At 40.3% G+C, this 20,517-nt stretch overlaps 6 protein-coding genes across 11 annotated transcripts; 5 read left to right on the forward strand and 1 right to left on the reverse strand.

Annotated features, from left to right (window-relative positions):
* Positions 1–788: 788 nt before the first annotated feature.
* On the reverse strand, positions 789–9,923 carry ins (preproinsulin). Of its 3 annotated transcripts, none has more exons than XM_020920673.2 (4): positions 9,800–9,923; positions 2,187–2,320; positions 1,195–1,393; positions 789–986 (listed from the first exon to the last, which is right to left on the reverse strand). In XM_020920673.2, the coding sequence occupies exons 3-4, from the start codon at positions 1,385–1,387 to the stop codon at positions 838–840; spliced, it is 342 nt and encodes a 113-aa protein (XP_020776332.1). In that variant the 5' UTR covers positions 1,388–1,393; positions 2,187–2,320; positions 9,800–9,923; the 3' UTR covers positions 789–837. The 3 variants fall into 3 exon arrangements, with proteins under 3 accessions (XP_020776332.1, XP_055004519.1, XP_055004520.1); XM_055148544.1 differs by lacking the exon at positions 9,800–9,923 and adding an exon at positions 9,637–9,733; XM_055148545.1 differs by lacking the exon at positions 9,800–9,923 and adding an exon at positions 9,380–9,483.
* LOC129407448 (histone H3) lies at positions 9,032–9,473 on the forward strand. The gene has a single exon (XM_055148532.1). It carries the CDS (start codon positions 9,053–9,055, stop codon positions 9,461–9,463), a length of 411 nt encoding a protein of 136 aa, XP_055004507.1. The 5' UTR covers positions 9,032–9,052; the 3' UTR covers positions 9,464–9,473.
* Positions 9,924–10,000: 77 nt separating the features above from the next.
* On the forward strand, positions 10,001–20,308 carry LOC110156424 (uncharacterized). Its single transcript, XM_055148547.1, is given in 4 exon segments — positions 10,001–10,291; positions 10,294–10,445; positions 16,785–16,810; positions 19,910–20,308. Coding segments are annotated over 4 exon segments (783 nt in total). The 5' UTR covers positions 10,001–10,069; the 3' UTR covers positions 20,293–20,308.
* LOC110156461 (histone H2B 1/2-like) lies at positions 11,863–14,638 on the forward strand. 4 transcript variants are annotated; one of them, XM_055148526.1, is made up of 3 exons: positions 11,863–12,309; positions 13,111–13,234; positions 13,426–14,638. In XM_055148526.1, the coding sequence occupies exon 1, from the start codon at positions 11,879–11,881 to the stop codon at positions 12,251–12,253; it is 375 nt and encodes a 124-aa protein (XP_055004501.1). In that variant the 5' UTR covers positions 11,863–11,878; the 3' UTR covers positions 12,254–12,309; positions 13,111–13,234; positions 13,426–14,638. The 4 variants fall into 4 exon arrangements, with proteins under 4 accessions (XP_055004501.1, XP_020776321.1, XP_055004500.1 ...); XM_055148525.1 differs by having other exon boundaries at positions 12,250–13,234; positions 13,426–13,745; positions 13,824–14,638; XM_020920662.2 differs by having other exon boundaries at positions 11,863–13,234.
* Positions 17,009–17,631, forward strand: LOC110156416 (histone H1-like). Its single transcript, XM_020920618.2, has one exon. The coding sequence runs from the start codon at positions 17,029–17,031 to the stop codon at positions 17,620–17,622; it is 594 nt and encodes a 197-aa protein (XP_020776277.1). The 5' UTR covers positions 17,009–17,028; the 3' UTR covers positions 17,623–17,631.
* Positions 18,395–19,552, forward strand: LOC110156419 (histone H3). The gene has a single exon (XM_020920621.2). The coding sequence runs from the start codon at positions 18,437–18,439 to the stop codon at positions 18,845–18,847; it is 411 nt and encodes a 136-aa protein (XP_020776280.1). The 5' UTR covers positions 18,395–18,436; the 3' UTR covers positions 18,848–19,552.
* Positions 20,309–20,517: the final 209 nt, after the last annotated feature.

Raw genomic sequence — 20,517 nt, forward strand, 5'->3', positions numbered from 1 at the left:
CTTTGTCCTCCTCAAGTGGTGAAAGTATGAAAGTACATTTTCATTTACAATACAGATAAGATATGATAAACATTTACAATGCAGACATATAAAGAAGTTTCATGCTAAACATTCCAGGCAGGGCAATAATATCCACATGGAGACAAGCAGGACAAGCCGGTTCTTGACTGGTGCTGGTTCTGGGCTAGGCTTGCTTGGTTTTCCACCAAATGAGAGTTAGCATTTGTTGCCATAGCAACTGTTAATTTACTAGCCCACAGTTAGCTTTGTTTTTTTCTCTATAACTGCCCCTGCTCTTGCCTTACCAGCCAGTCCCATTCTGCATTTGGTTCTGACTGGTCAGGTAACCCTTGTTCCAGTGTACTGGGATATTCTGATCCTCCTCATCCAACTTCAACTCAATTAGAGTTGAAGGGGGGATGCTCTACATAATTAAAACTTAATTAATTAATAAGACTAACATTTATTTCTGTCTACCACTAATACAGGAAAAGCTTCACTGCTTTTAAATTCCATACACCTTCACCAGATTCATTTGGATGATTTCAGCTCTGGAATTGCCAATCAGTCTGATTAGGTTATAACATACATATAACACAGACCAGGAAAAAGAGTCATATTTTTAATGTCAATATGTAGTGTGTATAACACTATAAGATTTAACCGACTAAGATATTCTTCACCATTCACTTAAGAACTTGTTCATCTTCAGAGTGACATAACTCCACAACAAACAGTGTTATATTTTCTCAATTCACAAACTTTATTTTGCTGGAAAAAATGCATTGGTCTTGTGTTTGCAGATGGGAGCAGCTGTTTGGAGGCAGAGGGGAGCGTTCAGTTGCAGTAGTTTTGGAGGTCGAAGATGTTACACGGTTTATGACAACACTGCTCCACAATCCCACGCTTCACAATCATCTCCATCTCGTCTTTGTACGGAAACTCTGGCACCTCATTCTCCCCAGCGGCCTTCGGAGGGAGGAGACCTGAGGAGAAGCAAAACAAGAGTAAGTCAGATGCCCTTCCATCCTCCTCTGTCCCTGTGCATCAAATGTCCTATGCCCCTGAAGTGTTTAATTGAAGTGGGGGCCGGTCAAATGCACTAATAAGCCAATATAGTCATTATAATGAGAGATCTACCATAATCACTAGACTGTATTTTAAATTATCATTATTTGTAATGTATTTCCAGACCGAGTAGTGAGTCCACGTCTCTGGCTCCGCGGCCTGGGTTGTAGAAGAAGCCCCTCTCTCCACACACGAGGTACAGAGCATCGACGAGGTGAGAGCCACACAGGTGCTGAGGGGGAGCAGCGCCTTGAGAGCCCGACCAGGGGACCACCAACAAAGCCAGGAGGAAGGCAGACTGCAGGGAGCGGCACGCCATCGTCAGCTGGAACAAAACAATTACATAATAATCAAAACTAAAACGTGTGCTGGAACAAGACTCATTTGAGTAGGTATTGATACTAAAACAGTCACATGTACAGGACAGGACTTTTCTGGTTCGCCATCAGCTTATGTCCATTCAATATTTTACCAGGTAAGTCAGTTGAGAACACTTGCTCATTTACAATGACAACCTGGCCAAGAGGCAATATAAAACAAAAGCATAAACAGAAAACACTCACACATAAACTATAACATGAAACAGTGAATAGAGATATAAGACAGTAAAATATTTGCAGATTAAAGATATAAAAGTGTTAAAAACATGTGCAATTATCCTGTAAATTACTCTGGATGTAGTTTTTAAAAGTCGACAGAGGTAAAAATGAACTAGGTTTTAAAGTCTGTTGAAGATGGTTCCAATCATTTGCTGCAAAAAACTGAAATGAGGAACGAGTATAATGACTACAATGAGGTTTCAACAAGTCTGTAATGGTCATTAAAATTTGTCTACATAAAAGTTTAAAGCCGTACTGTGGAACATTACAGACAAAGCAACAATCTGTGGCGGTGCTATCCAGGAGCAGTAACATCTTGAAGAAGACTGAAATTTGAACTTTTAACTAATCCAGGAATCACATGCATTTCAGTTTATAGTCGCCTACCATACTGCAGAAAAATTAAGGCAAATTACACTTCCACGAAGACAAGAAAGTGGCGGACACCTCACCAGAAAAAGTGGCATAGTGTGCCTTTAAAAATTTAGTTAAAATACATAGATTTGAAATCACTGGTACCTGTCAGGTTGTCGTTGTAGAATTGAGAATCAGGAGAGGAGCCGGTTGCCTTTTGCATCGAGACTGACATGTGAGTTTTATTCATTTTTATACCGGTTGTGTCTCACCTGGGGCCTCCTCTTCACGTGTTTAACCTGTGGAAAAAAGACACACACATTACTCATGATTGAATGGACCATTTACTAAAACAACGAAGCAAATGAGACGAGATGATCTGATAACCACCAACTGTGCTATCTGTGGAACTTAACAGCGTGCAATTCTGCTGACCACTAGTTTCCTCTTCAAGAAAGAAAAGTTTTAACACACACACAAATCCTATTTGACTAATATATATATATATATATATATATATATATATATATATATATATATATATATATATTTTTTTTTTTTTTTTTATTAAAGTAACAGTACTCTTACTTGAGTAAAAGTTACAAGTGACAAAAGCTTTATGTTGACAATATGAAATTATTTGAACCTCTGTGTTTCTTGCAGTGCTTCTTCAGATATGATTTAGTTTGTTTCATCCTTTGAAAATACTACATTTTATGCATTATTTAATGTTTTGTCCTTCCAATTACATTTACCTCAAATTATAAATCAGATTATGTCTCAGCAGTTACTCTTTAAGTTACTCTTACTTGAGTTATACTTTTTCTTTGCATTTACTTGAATAATTTCTTTCATGATTTCTTGAATTTACTTGAGCAATGTTTTGAAATGACATTACTCTTACTGGAGTAAAAGTTTTGGCTACTCTTCTTCCAGTATTTCTCAAAATGTGTTTTTTGTCCTTTGGATAGTTTCTTGTTTAGAACTACAAAATAATGTAGAAATAATGTAGTCCACCTTTAGACTGGTTTAGCCCTGGAATATTCCTATTATAGACCTGGTTTAATTCTGGGTGTACACGGAAAGTCAAATCTTTTCTTTGGTGGTACATTGTGTGAATAGTATGAGTCACTGGTTCATTAACAATTAGCTGGAAATGCATATGACAGGTTAGTCTACTCATTTAGAGTAGAATTTCACTTCCTGGTTGAAAATGGTCAGTAGATGATATACTTAGAGGAGACAATTCCAAACTGTTACCTAGCAAACATAAGGTTAACAAGAGCCAAAACATGTCTAAAGACAAATACAAATAAACAACAACACTTTTATTTGATTAAATAAAGGTTTAAAGTGTCAAAAAATAAAGAAAAAAAAGAAAAAAAGCCTTCCTTGTGAGTAAATTGTCCCTACATTGTGGATGGAATTTTCCATGTTGATGGATTATGTTTTAGGGTAGGGAGATTCTGTTTTAGAACAAATTATATGTGGGGATTTTAATATTAATCTTCTGCCCACGAGAAAACAGCAGACTTCATGAACATGATGTACTGTAATATGCTCATCCCAATCATAGATAAACCAAGTAGGATTACCATTGACACTACTACACTGATAGACAATATATTCTCCAGTAAAATTGAAGTTAAAACAATTGGAGGACTCCTGATTAGTGACATAAGTGATCACCTTCCAGTTTTTGCAGTTTTTCAGAACTGTAATGAACTGAATTATGATTCCAAATCAAAATCATACAAATTCATAAGACGATTAACACCCCAGTCTTTAAATAATTTTAAGGAGGACTTAAAGAAACTTAGCTGGAATGATGTGTATAATCAGACTGATCCCAATGATGCCTATGAAACCTTCTTGTGTAAATACATCAAACTATATGAAAAAAAACTGTCCATTGCAAAAAGTAAATGATAATCAAAACTGTGTTAGAAAGCCTTGGATAACGAAAGGACTAGAAAATGCATGCAAGAAAAAACATTTACTATATAAAAGATTTATCCAACTCAGAACAAAGAAATCTGAAATTAAATATAAAAAGTATAAAAATAAATTGATAAGCATCCTGAGAAGTTGTAAAAAGAACTACTTTCACAAATTACTTCAAGAGCAAAGGGAAAATATAAAAGGAACATGGAAAGTGATAAACAGTATTATGGAAATAAGAGACAAAAACATGATATCCCAAACCACTTTACACATAATAATACCAGACTCGAAACTATAAAAGAGATTGTAGATGGGTTCAATCAGTATTTTGTTAATGTGGGTAATAACTTGGCAAAATCTATAGAAATGCACAGGAACTCTCTTCCATGTAATACAGTCTGTAGAAATCCAAACTCCTTCTATATGAATCCTACAAATGAAAATGAGATAGTTAAAATAGTAAAACAATTCAAACCAAAAACATCCAAAGATGCAGCTGGCCTAGACATGAACCTAATCAAGAATACAATAGAGCTCATAGCAGATCCACGAACACATATATAATCAGTCATTTGAAATGGGCAAATTTCCAGATAAAATGAAAATAGCAAGAGTGTTTCCAGTATACAAAAATGGGGAAAAAATATATATTTTCAAACTATAGACCAATTTCAATACTCTCTCAATTCTCAAAAATAATAGAAAAAATATTTGTTCATCGATTAGATAAATTCATAGAAAAATATGAGCTCTTAAGTGACCATCAACATGGATTCAGGAAAAATCGTTCCACCTCAATGGCTGTTATGAAATTGGTAGAAAATTTATCTACAGCAATTGATTCAAAGAAATACAGTGTGGGTATCTTTATTGACCTTAAGAAGGCTTTTGATACCCTCGATCATATTATATTATTGCAAAAATTAGAAAGATATGGACTGCGAGGACCTGTGCATGCCTGGCTACAAAGCTATCTACAAAACCGATACCAGTATGTTGAAATAAATAATGAAAAATCTGTATTGTTGAAAGTAAATTGTGGAATTCCACAGGGCTCGACGCTTGGGCCAAAACTATTTATTATGTATATAAATGATTTATGTTCGGCATCAAAAATGTTCAATTATGTCCTCTTCGCAGATGATACCACCCTCTACTGCTCAGGTGAAGACCAAAAGCAGCTTTTTCAAATGGTGAAGAGGGAGCTGCAGAAAATTAAAGTTTGGTTTGATATTAATAAATTATCGCTAAACATAGAAAAAACTAAATTTCTGATATTTGCAAAGCGAAAAGTACAAAATCATGTCCAAATTATGCTCAATAATACACCACTAGAAAGAGTCTTTCAAAATAAATTTTTAGGAGTAACCACAGATCATAATTTAAACTGGAAATCACACATAAATACAATTAGGAACAAATTATCCAAAGTGATCGCAATTATATATAAATATAGATATACCCTAGATAAAAACAGTATTTTTATTATATATAACTCGCTGGTAATGCCCTACATAACCTATGGTATTGAGATTTGGGGCAATACATATAAGATGAATACAAAGCCAGTCTTTACCCTGCAAAAAAAGGCAATAAGAGCAATCACATTATCAACTTATAACAAACCAACCAATGCATTATTTATAAACCTTCAAATGCTGAAATTTTATGATTTAGTCAACATTTACACTCTTAAAATCATGTTCAAAGTAAACAACAATCTCCTGTCAAAATCGTTACAGAACATGTTCAAAATCCGAAAGAGCCAATATGAGCTCAGAGGCACAACCATGTTTATTAAAAAGAAAATCAGAACAAACATTATGAAATTTTGTAAATCTGTTAAAGGGGTGGAGCTCTGGAACAACTGTACAGAAAACCTAAAATTGTGCACCACTCTCTTTCACTTCATAAAGAAGTTTAAAGGTTTAACTCTGGACAGATACATGAAATATGAGACTTTGTTTGTGCTGTAGTACTTTGTTATTCTGTTATTGATTAGCTTGTTTCTTCCTGCTGTATTTATGAAGATGAACTGATGTCAAGATGACGCTCTGACAAAGGAATAAAGGGTAGGCATGATAAGCTTTAAGCTTCAGCCTGCACCTTTTCGGTCTGTATATGTTAAATATGACTGTTTATGAATTAATGTCAAAATATACCTGTGACCGAAAAAATAAATAAATAAATAAACAATAAATAAATAAATAATACTTCCTGCTCTGTTGTACATTTTTTTCTCGACCTTTTCTACAAAAACTGACACCAAAAGTGTAAAAACATGATAAATATTGACCACAGCTACTATCCCTCCAAACCGAGTCAAAATTAGAAAAAAAAACATGAAAACATGTGAAGTGCACCTTAATTGTCAAAATGCAGAATTGTTGACCTGGTTTATGCTTAATATCTCCGTGACAGTTTTTGTTTTCATGTGGATTGACACAGTAATTACAAGTTCTTCAATGTTTTCTCTGTCAGTATAAAGACGCTATAGTGATTATTTCTCAATAGTTTTATAAAGTTGAGGCAAATCACAAAGGGACGGTTATTGCCATCTGAAAGGTCTTTAAGACACAAGATTAAAGTTTGTGGGTCCAATCTGTATGAAATAAGGTTAAAAGTTATGAATTTTCATACTGGGGAATTCAGCATTTATTCAAGGAAATAAATGCCGTTCTCAGACTCTGCATTTGCATTTGGTAAAAAGCTTGTTTTCAAAGTAATATTTTACTTGCACTATTTTACTTTACACGACAGGGACAGTGTATATGAATCTGTGATTAAAGTGTAAAAAACAAGTACACAATTTTACAAAAAAAGACAACACACAACATTAAAAGTCAAAATAAAACACCTGTAATTGAATAAATGCAATATGTAAATTTAATGCCATACTGTGGAATATTTTGGGCAAAGCAACATCTTCAAAGGTGCCAAACCCTCTAATAGAATTTAAATAATTTAACTCATACATATATTCCTTTCTTGCAGTGCCAGCAGAATCATTGTTTGCTCCCCCAGTGTTTGGTCAATTTCCCTCATAGGCAGTCTCCATGGTGACGCAGAGGGTTGTGTAGAAAACACTGGAACATTTCCAGGAAGACATTGCATGTTTCCTACATGCACTCAAATTAAATCTAAATGAGCTCACATGACTGTTTCATAATATCAGTTTTTCAGTTCGATTTTTAGATTTTGAATTCTGGTGCAATCACAGACTGGATAAAAAAGTGGGCTAAGCGAGAACTCCTCACCAACAGCGTTTGGATCCAGTCATATGCTAGCGGGCAAATTTGGAGCCAAGCAATATTAGGAATAGGATTTTTTAAAGGACAAAATAGCGAAATAAAAATACCAGGGTCATAGAAAGCAGAATATGAATACGAACATTTTAAGGCAAAAAAAATTATGAAGCTCACAGCAGCATTTATAGAAAAAATGGCCCCAATATTCCAATGTAAGTCAGAGCCAGGGTCAGTAAGAGCCAAGAATTTCCTAGTGCATTAACTACAGTATGTTCATTTATATATACAGTCTGTGGGCGAAATGTATTATTTTACTTTCCATTTGAACAAGGGCAGTAGATATGGCATATTTAGAGGTAATTCCATAATAATTATCTACCAACCATAACTTTAACAAATTCCCAAAACTTACACAATAGTTAAGATTAGACTAATAAAACAGATCATGTGGGTGGGTGGCGTGGGTGCTAAACCAAAGATGAGACTAAACCATGCATAAGGTAGATCTAAATAACAATCAAACAATAAAACAAATGCTCAAATGGTAGACACTTTATAACACTATTACAGTGGGATTAAACACCTAAACTCCCCTCACAAACACAACACGTTTCAAACAGAGCTGCTAAAGTGGGCAGTACCTGAAGGACTAAAGGGGAGAGTGAGGGGGGTCTGTTTGGAACAGTGTGACCGGTCCACTGTGACTGGTATCCAGATTTCAAACTCTACAGCCAGGTGTTTGTTTGATTACCGTCCTGTGTGATGTTACATAGTGCTAGTTATTTCCACTGGACAGCACAAACTTAGATTTGACTTCTTTAAAACATAAAGCTGCAAATTTACCTAGTTTGCACTAGAGATGCCCAAAAATTCTAAGAACAATAGTTATTATTATGACCATATACCACAGCTTAGTTCCACTCCAGTTTCATTCAGTGATCATAACACGGCATGATGTACCTGATTTTTACTGTTTACTAACTAGTTCATTTTAAACAGCTTGCAGTGGTCCAAAGTTATTCCTCACTTACCTTATGTATTCTAATTCTAATTATTCACCGCAATGAATTTATAAGCACTTTTCACAACTTTTAGAGAGAGTGGAGTTAACAACAACTAGCAGGAACTTCTTGATTATCAGAAAGTTAAAAACATTATAATTAGATGCAGACAGTACAAAAAGGACTTATTCTGACCTCAAGACCTATGCTTATACAATATATCTGTGCTGTAGCAAGACACAGTTTTTACTAATCAGAAAGATGCTGCTCTTTAGGGCTATAGGTGACTAAAGAAATTCTTTGTCGAGTTCAGGGCTAGGAGGGGGTCTCGCCCAGGGAGAAAATCAGTGTAGGTTCACCACTGGTCGAGTTAAGACATAGGCATAGTTAACTCACTCCATGCACTTCCTTGTCTGCTAAATAAACTGTTTATCAACATTGTTGATTAATCGATGATGTCTCGGTCAACAACTTTGACTAAGGAACTACAGCCCTAAATTATTTTATGTAAAATGCATTTCAACAACAGCAGATTGCGTGTATTGGTCCGATATTTTTATACATTTATGAACAGTACTTTCTGTGGATGGATACGAATCCTGTGTAAACCATCTAAACTCTGATTTAAGTTTAATAATGCGGTACAAAATATATCAATAAGTAACTGTAACATATCCGAGAGAGTGCGCGCGTGAGACAGAGGCGGAGTTAAGGTTTGAATTCAAAACGCGAGCCCCGCGCAGCCAATCAGCTTCGCCCTGACTTCTATAAAAAGCCGCTGCCTACGCCCGAACCTTACATCGTCTTAGGTTTTCACTGAACTCATAGAGCAGAGAAAATGGCCAGAACCAAGCAGACAGCGCGTAAATCTACCGGAGGAAAGGCTCCCAGAAAGCAGCTCGCCACCAAGGCTGCCCGTAAGAGCGCCCCGGCCACCGGTGGCGTCAAGAAGCCTCACCGTTACAGGCCCGGCACAGTGGCTCTCAGAGAGATCCGTCGTTACCAGAAATCAACCGAGCTGCTCATCCGCAAGCTGCCCTTCCAGCGACTTGTCAGGGAGATCGCCCAGGACTTCAAGACCGACCTGCGCTTCCAGAGCTCTGCCGTCATGGCTCTGCAGGAGGCTAGCGAGGCCTACCTGGTGGGTCTGTTTGAGGACACCAACCTTTGTGCTATTCACGCCAAGAGAGTCACCATCATGCCCAAAGACATCCAGCTGGCCCGCCGCATCCGCGGAGAGAGGGCTTAAGCCGACCTGTTACCGGACACCAACACAACGGCTCTTTTAAGAGCCACTTACATGAAACAAAGAGCAGACTCATTTGTCACCACACAAATTGCTCAATTATAAAATATAGGTGTCTCCAAAACGTACAAAGTGTTCTTAGTTAAAGTGCTGTAAAGGCATGAAGCTTCACTCACCGGAGCGTGTGAGAAGGCAAGTCGCAGTCTGTTTGATCAATGTCAGGTGGAGGGCCAGAAGGGCCCTGCTTTATTTTTTACATACCCTACATCCATGATATAACTTTAATGTGGTAAATATGTACTGCAGTTTGTGTTATATAAACAATATGAACAACAATACCTTTATATACAATGATATATAATCTGTGCTTCTCTCTGGACCAAGACTCCTTAGAAAAAGACAGGAATAATTTCAATTGCACTTTCCTGGTTAAATGAAGGTAAAGTATGTACAGTCCAATCAATGCCAAAACGGAAGTTCATGCTGGCCTCTGATTGGACTCTTGGACTAACGGTCAGTGTAGCCAATCAGAAGTCTACAAAGCTGCAATATATTCCCCTCTCAGCCAGTATTAGGTTTAGTTTCTCTTCGAAGACTACATCTATAAACATGTCTGGACGTGGTAAAGGAGCAGGCAAAGCTAGAGCTAAGGCCAAGAGCCGATCTTCCAGGGCCGGGCTCCAGTTCCCCGTGGGTCGTGTGCATAGACTGCTGAGGAAGGGTAACTATGCTGAGCGCGTTGGCGCTGGAGCCCCCGTGTATCTGGCCGCGGTGCTCGAGTATCTGACCGCTGAGATCCTGGAGTTGGCCGGCAACGCCGCCAGGGACAACATAAAAAGACCCGTATCATTCCCCGCCACCTGCAGCTGGCTGTCCGCAACGACGAAGAGCTGAACAAATTGCTGGGAGGAGTTACCATCGCCCAGGGTGGTGTGCTGCCCAATATCCAGGCTGTGCTCCTGCCCAAAAAGACCGAGAAGGCAAAGTAAACAAAGCCTGACCGAACCAATCACAACGGCTCTTTTAAGAGCCAATCACTTCTGGCGAAGAGTATCATTCTAATATTTGTAGACGTCAAATACCGTAAGCCTACGTCCTTCTGAAGAAGTCTGAATTTAACTCTTCTGTAAATGTTAACCATGAATTTCCACAACTCATTTATTTTGGTGTCTGAGTTTGACGTTTGTGATGGGAATGTCCTAGAAATCATGTTCTCATGAAACTAAAGAGCCACATGTACAATCTTATTTTAAGCACAATATTTTCTCATCTTAAACACACAGTACAACCGTATTTCACACATTTGTCTGTTATTACAAAGTTTGTAACCCTGATGTGATTTTGAACATTTTACAAGCCCGTGTTGCATCCTTTCTGATAATTTCAGAGCTCTAATGGTCTTCAATGAAGCATCAGTTTGCAACATTAGTCTTTTGTCTTTTGTTAGAATCACTGATAATTGAAAATCCAAATTCACAACTGGTACCCAGGATCCAGATATTTAAATAGATCCATGATGAGTACACAGTCTTTCTGTGCATATTCTGTCTTATTCTGTGTGTGCATCTTACTGTTAATCATCGACATTTATTTAATCATTAGTACATCACGATAGGAGTTTATAGTAAAGCGCATGGCAAATGTGCCAAATACTTTTGACTGTGGTCACTTAGAACAGGACTAAGGCTCCAGAGCTGCAGTGTCAAATGACTGAAAGAGCACAGAAAAACACATCAAGTTGCTAATTCAGAATAGAGACAGAAATTCAAGTCAAGTGGAGTCCAAGTCCTCTACATTAAGATTCAAGTTGTTGCAAGTGTTTCATCAAAATACAGCATTATTATTATTATTATTTTGTTTTCATTTTTTGAGGAGGAAGAGCATCAAGTCATCTCAAGTCACACAGCTCAAGTCCAAATCAAACCTTAAGGCTCAAAATAGTGACTCAAGTCAGATTCAAGTACCCTCCTCTGATAACCATATATTACTTTTGGAGTTAAACCATCCAGTAAATAATGACACATTTTTAAGTTAAACAAATTTTACATAACAAATCATGATACAGAACCTAGTATAGAATCAACATTATCTGAACATCTAATTCACTTTTACTGATTTCAGAAGCCTTTATATTTTTCACAGCTAAGGAATACAGCTTATAAACACGCTTCTAATCTATATGTCAGCATTGTACAAACAGAAGAAAATCGTTAGTACTACTTGGTAAAAAAAAAAAAAAAAAAAAACAGGAACAAATGAAATAAATAAAAATTTTAAAAAAGCAAAAAAAGAGAGCGGTGTGAAATTCGACCAATCAGATGTGAGGATCGGCGCAGCTGCTTTACATGAGGAGGGTATAAATACAGCTCTCAGGCGCTCCCTCTGACATTCGTTCGCCTGTTTTCAGAAGATTTTGTAATGCCTGATCCAGCCAAGACCGCGCCCAAGAAGGGCTCCAAGAAAGCTGTTACCAAGACAGCAGGCAAAGGCGGTAAAAAGAAGCGAAAGACCAGGAAGGAGAGCTACGCCATCTACGTGTACAAAGTTCTCAAGCAGGTGCACCCCGACACCGGCATCTCTTCCAAGGCTATGAGCATCATGAACTCTTTCGTCAACGACATTTTCGAGAGGATCGGCGGTGAGGCCTCCCGCCTGGCGCACTACAACAAGCGCTCCACCATCACCTCCAGGGAGATCCAGACCGCCGTGCGCCTCCTGCTGCCCGGAGAGCTGGCTAAACACGCCGTGTCTGAGGGCACCAAGGCTGTCACTAAATACACTAGCTCCAAGTAAACTGCGCCTGCGCGTTCATCCCAAAACAACGGCCCTTCTTAGGGCTACCCACTTCGGTAAAAGAGCTTTGCTTTTATTATACATTTCCGTATGATGTGCCGATACGCGAATATATGAGCGGGGGTTTTCAAACAAAGGTCTGTATTTGAAATTAACTGGACATTTTGAACGTGCCTTGAGTGATTGGCGCTGATTGCGTTATACTTTGACAAATTGAATTCTCTTCAGTTTTAAACTAACCAGTAAAATGCCCTCTTTACCGTCACAAAACGCCGCTTAATTCCTTGATTTAACGTTAAGATTTTCTATCAATTTTCTACTCCTAGTCTGAAATTACAAGCCCGAACTCTGACAGAACGGCTCTTGCCCAGAGACTGTCTTCTCCAACGTCCGCAAAGGCTGCATAAAAATAGCGGAGCAGTGCAGCGTTTTTCCGTCCCAAAACCGGAAGATGCTTGGAGACATATGTTTGATGATTTCCCGCGGGCCTGTTAGCGGTGACTCTGACAATCTTCGCGAAAACTGAGATCATGGCTCGGCTTTCTTCCTCTAGATGTCACTGTAGCGTACCGTTATGTTCGGCAAATCAGCATTATCAACCATACCTCAGTTTTCATAATTTTCCCACCGACACAAAACTCCGAGCGCGCTGGGTACGTGCCATTAGAAGAGATGAGGGCGCCGATTTCAAGATTCTTCCTGATAGCTCCTACGTATGCAGTCTTCATTTTACCGCTGATGACATTTACATTACACCTAAAGGTCGTAGACGTTTGAAAAAAGGGACAATTCCAACTAGATTTGCTTGGAAAAACTGGGGTCAAATTCAAAGACCTGTCCACCTATCTGTGTACCAGAAATCCAAGAGACAGAAGCTGGAAGCCACCAGTATCAGAGATGCCATTGAGGGAGATGAAGCAGCTGATTGTGAAGGAGCTTCACAACCCTCTGATCACGACTATGCTGCCCCTTCTCCACCTGGTAGGTTTATACCATTCTAGTGCGTATAAAAGACAACTCATCATAGCTAATCATTACTACAGTTAACTGTAGAAAATATCAACAATTAATGCTTTAATAGTGGGTGTATTGTACTTTATTGTTGTTAATAATCATGATCACTGAAAAATAAATACATATTTGAATTCTGATTATATTGTGGTGGTTTTCAGGTTCCTCTGATTTGGCACCAGGAGAAGTAATGATGCTTCAGTCCTCAGCGCTACAGGAGCTGAAAATTGCACAAATGCAAACACAATTAAAACATTTCTGTGCCTCTGACAGTGATTTTCGTTTTTACACCAATTTCCCATCAGAGAAGGTGTTCATGGTGTTTTGGGAATCTGTGTATCCCTCAGCATCCAGACTGGTGTACTGGACAAAGGCACAGAGGATGGCAGACCCCTTGACCACCAGTACTCTCCACAGTCTGACACTAATTGATGAATGTTTTCTTTTCTTCTGTCGCATCGCAGCTGGTTTAAAGGAAAAGGTGCTTTCATCAATGTTCAGTGTGAGCCAATCAACTGTGAGCTACATAATTATAACTTGGGCAAACTATTTGTATCAGGTCCTGGGGGCACAGCCGATGTGGATGTCTAGACGACAGGTCCAAGCAACTATGCCTGAAAAGTTCAGACAATACTGCCTCGATGTGAGGGTCATTATTGACTGCACGAAAGTCCACTGTGAGACCCCATCTGCCCCGACACATCAGTCAGAGCCATTCTCCAGCTACAAGAACAGCAACACATTCAAAAGTTTGATTGGCATTGCTCCATGTGGAGTTATCACCTTTGTGTCAAAGCTGTACACTGACTTTATTTCAGATAAAGAAATCACTGAAAAATCTAACCTGATCAGTTTTCTTCAGCCTGGAGATGAAGTCGTGGCTCACGAGGGCTTCATAATTCATGACCTTTTGGCTAAAGTTGGCGCCAAGTTGACCACTCCCCCTTTTGAGAATGCCTCCCACCTGAGCACAGAAGATGCACTAAAGACACAGGCCATGGCTCACCTTCGGGTGTTGGTTGAGAAGGCAATCCGAAGAGTGAAGGAGTATCACATCTGGGACAGAGTTGTGCCTCTCTCCTTGTCTGGGACTGTCAACCAGTTGTGGACCATTTGCTGCCTGCTGACTCACTACCAAAGCCCTTTGGACACCTCCAATGACATGGCACTTTGATTTCCCTTTTAATATTTATTGTATGAATTAAGTTGTAATTAAAGCACTTATTCAATAGAAATTACAATTTGAAGAATGCAGAGGAGTTTTTTTTTTTTTTAATAGTATGTTGAAATATTTGTAGATAACAAAAAAAGCTTTTGGACGTTTAATTTATTTCTATTTACTTGTACACATTTATATAAATATTTGACACCAGCCATTTGCTACTTTCTCTTTATTATAATATATTGTGATGTGTGAGCTACAATATCCAAGTAATATCCATTGTGGATCAATAAAATGTGTTTAAGGTACTTTTATAACGGAAAAAAAAAAATTACATATTGGTTCAAACACACAAAACAATGCATTAATGATTGAACACTAATCATAAATCACACAAATGTGTAATTTTATTTTCAACTTACTACTACCATTAAAAAAAAAAGAGTATGCATTCAAAATAATTCATTCTCTCCAGATCCTCTCCTGCATTTGAGTCTGTAACACCAGTCACACCAATCCAGCTGCAAACAGCCAACTGGCCTCTGACCTGCCACTGAGCTCAAACTTTTTTTTCAGACTGCATGTATTTCACCTCAGTTTCAAATGCAGATGACACATTTATTTTGGGACAATCCAGCAACCATCTTTCTTTCACTATCACAGCATTTACTTTTTTTTTTTACTTGATTTTATGGAGTCGAAATAAGTTTTCATTTTGATTTAACACTTGGCTCTCTACCTCCAGCTATAGCCCTCTTTCCATGGCAGGGGTCTCAACATTTCCTTTTAAAATATGAGTTGCCATGGATATTGCCGAGGACTCCCCACATACGTGACAGGCCTGACATCATGTGCAGCTAACGGATTACCCTCTTGTTTTAGTTTCTATGACAGCAGATAATTCTATGACAGTGATAATACTGTTCACAAGTTGGTGTGCACATATAGTTACTTTTGAAAGCGTAGCCAATAACAGTGAGTACAGGGAAATCAGGTGCATCTGTAGTACTGTGTGAGTAGAATCAAGCTCTTACAGCTCAGAGTAGAAGTGAACCAAAGGGCACAGGACCAAATCAGGACTCAATCATGGTCATCTCCTGCAGGTCATGTGGGATCCTTTAGCTTCTCACCAATGCTCATCAAATGTATGTTTTATAATTTTTTAAAAACTGGATTATGCATTTAATTTCATTTCACTATGTGCAACACTGTAAGCATTTTTAATTTTTTTTTGTAAAATGTGCCCTAGAAATAAAGTGGAGTGGATTGTTTAGATTAGGTCACAAATCCAACACAGAAGCAAAATGCTGAGGTACCACCCATTATATAAAATAACATAAACTGAATCAATTATCAACTTGTACATGTAGCATTTGATGTTTGATTTACACAGTTTTCCATATAGAACATGAATCTCTACTGCGATTTCACAGGAGGTTGAAACTCCAAAAGGTTGAGACCATTGGTTTAGAGCGCTGTGCAAACAGGGTCCAAGGCAATTAGGGCTGCTCAATAGTTAGAAACTCAATATATCAGTCTAATAACACAAACACTGCAATTCTCTTTCCCTGCATCATATCACATCATTCAATACCTTACATATAGAGTTAAATATTTTATAATCTGTTGTATTGAAAGCAGGCCCAGGTTTAAAGGGGATGCAAAAGGATGCATTGCAACCCCATTTTAAAATACTTGAAACATCGTCTTTGGCTGTCTAAACTAAGACACTTAAGAAGGGAGCATTGTATTTGCACCCCTTTGAAACTCAAAACACTGTATAGTGGTGTCGTAACATTTACATTAATATGTGTTGGGACAAAGGGGGAAATTATTTAATGTTTTACATTTGATGTAAACGTATAAAAATACAAGGACGTCACTGTTGAAACAAAGTGATAGGGACAAATATATTATAGCTCAACAAATGCGCCCAAGGGAGAAAGTGTCTGAGCATCTACAAAGCAGGGCTGAACAGTTTTACATGGCCAGTAAAAAAAAAACTGAAAAAATCCTAAACAACAGAAGTAGCATTAATGTACACGTGTATTATTGGGGTAGGGCAAGAATAATACCAATGCTGCATTACAAAATGACTGAAAGGCTCGTCCGCAGTTGTGCTTACTACCGCCACAAAGTTGGTTAATTACAACTAAACGCTGAAGCCACTCCACGAGTTTAATTTGTAAATGTAATGTTTGACATCTCTTTACTTGATCTAAATACAAAGTATTTCTCATTTGTCAAGGTTTTGTCCAGTTTAAGGCAAAATGTGGGAAAAAGTCGAAGCAGAGTGCCTCGCTCGTCTGGACATGGTCCGGGTTTGAGGGCTTGTAATTTAAAACGCAGGATCCTGAGCGTACGAGGGTGCGTTAAATTAAAAGATGTGATTGTGCACTAAAGCATGATATGAAAGAGTTCATGTAAAATATGTCATATTTGTGTATTTTTAACTTTAAACTGCGAAGAGAAAACACAGAGCGGAAACACTGACGCCGAGCAGAGGGCGTTGAGTCTCTACGGTTCTCATGTGCGTTATAACTGTGGTCCGCGCGCGCGCCCGGCCCACAGACTCGGATCTAACCCGACACGAACCCGAACCATGGCAGAGACCGTTCCCGTACCGGCCACCGCTCCGGCCAAAGCAAAGGCGCCCAGGAAGAAGGCCGCGGCCAAGAAGAAGGAGGGCCCCAGCCTGCAGAAGCTGATCACCGGCGAGATCGCCGCCTCCAAAGAGCGCAAAGGCGTCTCCGTGGCCGCTCTGAAGAAGGCTCTGGCCGCGAAGGGCGTGGATGTGGCCAAGGCCAACAAGCGCATCAACACTGCCCTCAAGAAGCTGGTGACCTCCGGCGCCGTCAGCCAGACCAAGGGCACTGGCGCGTCCGGTTCCTTCAAACTGGCCAAGACCGAGGCCAAGCCCAAGACCGTGAAGAAGAAGGCCGCCGCCAAGCCCAAGAAGCCCGCGGCCAAGAAAGCAGCCAGCCCCAAGAAGAAGGTGGCCGTCAAGAAGACCGCGGCCAAGAAGCCCAAGTCCCCGGCCAAGAAAGCAGCGAAGAAGGCGGCGCCCAAGAAAGCAGCAGCCAAGAAGCCCGCCAAGAGCCCCAAGAAAGCGGTGCCCAAGAAGCCCAAGGCGGTGAAGAAGACCCCGAAGAAGGCCCCCGCCAAGAAGGCCGCCCCCAAGAAGGCCAAGAAGTAAAGGCTGACGCGACCCCCGCCACACAAAGGCTCTTTTAAGAGCCACCACTCGCACTAAAGAGCTTCATCTTTGTCCAGTAATGTCAAATAATGTGCCCGGTGCGTCTGTAGGTGCTCCGCGATGCCCCTGTTAGTACGATCCGTCACCAGTCACGTGCTGCTATACTGCACAAACAGAACTATAAAATAATTAATATTAATGAGGAAATAATATGTACGTTATGAGGGCGCAAGTAGCATGTATGCTTATTTATAGTACTTATTTATGGTCGACTTTTATTCAGTTATATTATTATGCAATTAAAAAAAAAAAAAAAAAAGGTATCTTGTTGATATGACACAGGAAACGCATAATTACTGAAAATTATAATAAATAGAATTGCGGCTGCGGTTACACACACACTCAAAATCAAAAACCTGATTTCTGGAGTTAATAGTTTGTTTGAGATGCCCCGTTAACACCAAAGCCATATGATTTCTTTCCGATCATGCTCCCTCTCATTACTCACATCAGAGTTTGTGGATTTTGAAAGTCATTTACCTAATCTCAGAAATCTGATTTTGGCCGCGCGCATGTGTAAACAAAGCCTCTGACAGTATCTTGACAAAGGCTCATTCTTCACCAGCGTGAGCCATAGACCGTACGATGTGAACCTCTGAACAAGCGCGCGGGGCAGAGGCGGGGTTAAAGTTTGAACTCAGAGCGCGAGCCCCGCGCAGCCAATCGGCTTCGCCCTGGTTTCTATAAAAAGCCGCTGCCTACGCCCGGACCTTATATCGTCTTAGGTTTTCACTGAATTCCTAGAGCAGAGAATATGGCCAGAACTAAGCAGACCGCGCGTAAATCCACCGGAGGAAAGGCTCCCAGGAAGCAGCTCGCCACCAAGGCTGCTCGTAAGAGCGCCCCGGCTACCGGCGGTGTTAAGAAGCCTCACCGTTACAGGCCCGGCACAGTGGCTCTCAGAGAGATCCGTCGTTACCAGAAATCCACCGAGCTGCTCATCCGCAAGCTGCCCTTCCAGCGACTTGTCAGGGAGATCGCCCAGGATTTCAAGACCGACCTGCGCTTCCAGAGCTCTGCCGTCATGGCTCTGCAGGAGGCCAGCGAGGCCTATCTGGTGGGTCTGTTTGAGGACACCAACCTGTGCGCGATTCACGCCAAGAGGGTCACCATCATGCCCAAAGACATCCAGCTGGCCCGCCGCATCCGCGGAGAGAGGGCTTAAGCCGACCTGATACCGGACCCCAACACAACGGCTCTTTTAAGAGCCACCTACATGAAACAAAGAGTCACACTTAAACTGATTGCTTGGCTTGTTTTATGCCTTAGGCCATCTGAAAATTACTGGTTGAAGTCACTCACTACGCACTACATTTACTTCCACACTATTCATGAGTGTGCTCCTAGCTCCAGTCTCAAATACGACCCGACCCCCGCCTATGAATGGGAATTCACGAAGATAATGCTGTGCTGACCATATGTACCTCCTGTCCTTTCTGGAGGGCCCGTAGCTACGCTGTCGCTTTACCTGTGAGACTTTATATTTCAGGTTCACTTGCCTCTTTGACGCTTACACCAGAAACGATCATCTTTGCATCATAATTATCTTGATTTATGAATACGGACTTAATCATGTTACATGTCATGTCATGGCAACTTTTCTATATTTTACCCCAATAGATATTCATTTATGCCTCTCTTTACTGCTGGCAGGGGCCAAATTGGTTAAAAATGGGGACACCTGGGATATTTCTTGGATGAAACTGGGACTTTTTTTTTTTTTTTTTTTTTGATAACTCTGCTGGGGAACACAGGGCTCAAAATTGGGACTATCCAGGGTTAATAGGGACGTCTGCTCAACCTAGACACAACACAGTCGGTAATATTTGTCCCCTCAATAAACTACTGAATATATTTTACAAGGTCTGAGGCCCCGTCTTTACTGTATCAAGAAAGTACAATAAAGTTCGCAAAAATATATTACTTGATACGTATCCGTATCAGTTTATCGTCGCCTTTCAATGTTTGTTTTGTGTAAACATGAACGTTCTCCTGCTCTGAGGCATCAAAAGGCAGGTTTTGTGAACAAATGTTTCTTTATTTTCAAGATTTATGTGATCCTTGTGAAAAGCGCGCGCTCTGCGTTGTTTTCAAAGTGTGAGTGAGCGTGTTTTCTTATTGGTGAAGTCTCTCTCCGACGGACCAATCAGCGATCAGGAGGGCCTTTATAATTCCAACCGCTGCGCCAGAGGGTCACAGTTGATTCTTTTTTAGACTCAATACTCACTAACGATGTCTGGACGTGGTAAAGGTGCAGGCAAAGCCAGGGCTAAGGCTAAGAGCAGGTCCTCCAGGGCGGGGCTGCAGTTCCCCGTGGGCCGTGTGCACAGGCTGCTCAGGAAGGGCAACTACGCCGAGCGTGTTGGCGCCGGAGCCCCCGTGTACCTGGCCGCGGTGCTCGAGTATCTGACCGCTGAAATCCTGGAGTTGGCCGGCAACGCCGCCAGGGACAACAAGAAGACCCGTATCATCCCCCGCCACCTGCAGCTCGCTGTCCGCAACGACGAGGAGCTGAACAAACTGCTCGGAGGAGTTACCATCGCCCAGGGTGGTGTGCTGCCCAATATCCAGGCCGTGCTCCTGCCCAAGAAGACCGAGAAGGCCAAGTAAACTGTCTCACCGAACCAATCACACAACGGCTCTTTTAAGAGCCACCCACTCGTTACAAAGAGCATGAGCTTTATTACACGCCTGCCTGGGTCTGAATTTAGAAGGGACAATCTATGTATGCCGCTTTCCTAACTTGGTGACATAAGCACAGCGATTTTTCTTTAGCAGCGCAAGGACAGCATTAGGATAGGACTGTCATTGGTGAAAATCACATTTGTACATTAA

The sequence above is a fragment of the Boleophthalmus pectinirostris genome, unplaced genomic scaffold (genome assembly GCF_026225935.1).
Source record: "Boleophthalmus pectinirostris isolate CB_2022bp ecotype Guang Dong unplaced genomic scaffold, ASM2622593v1 HiC_scaffold_12, whole genome shotgun sequence".
NCBI classification, from domain to species: Eukaryota; Metazoa; Chordata; class Actinopteri; order Gobiiformes; family Gobiidae; genus Boleophthalmus; species Boleophthalmus pectinirostris.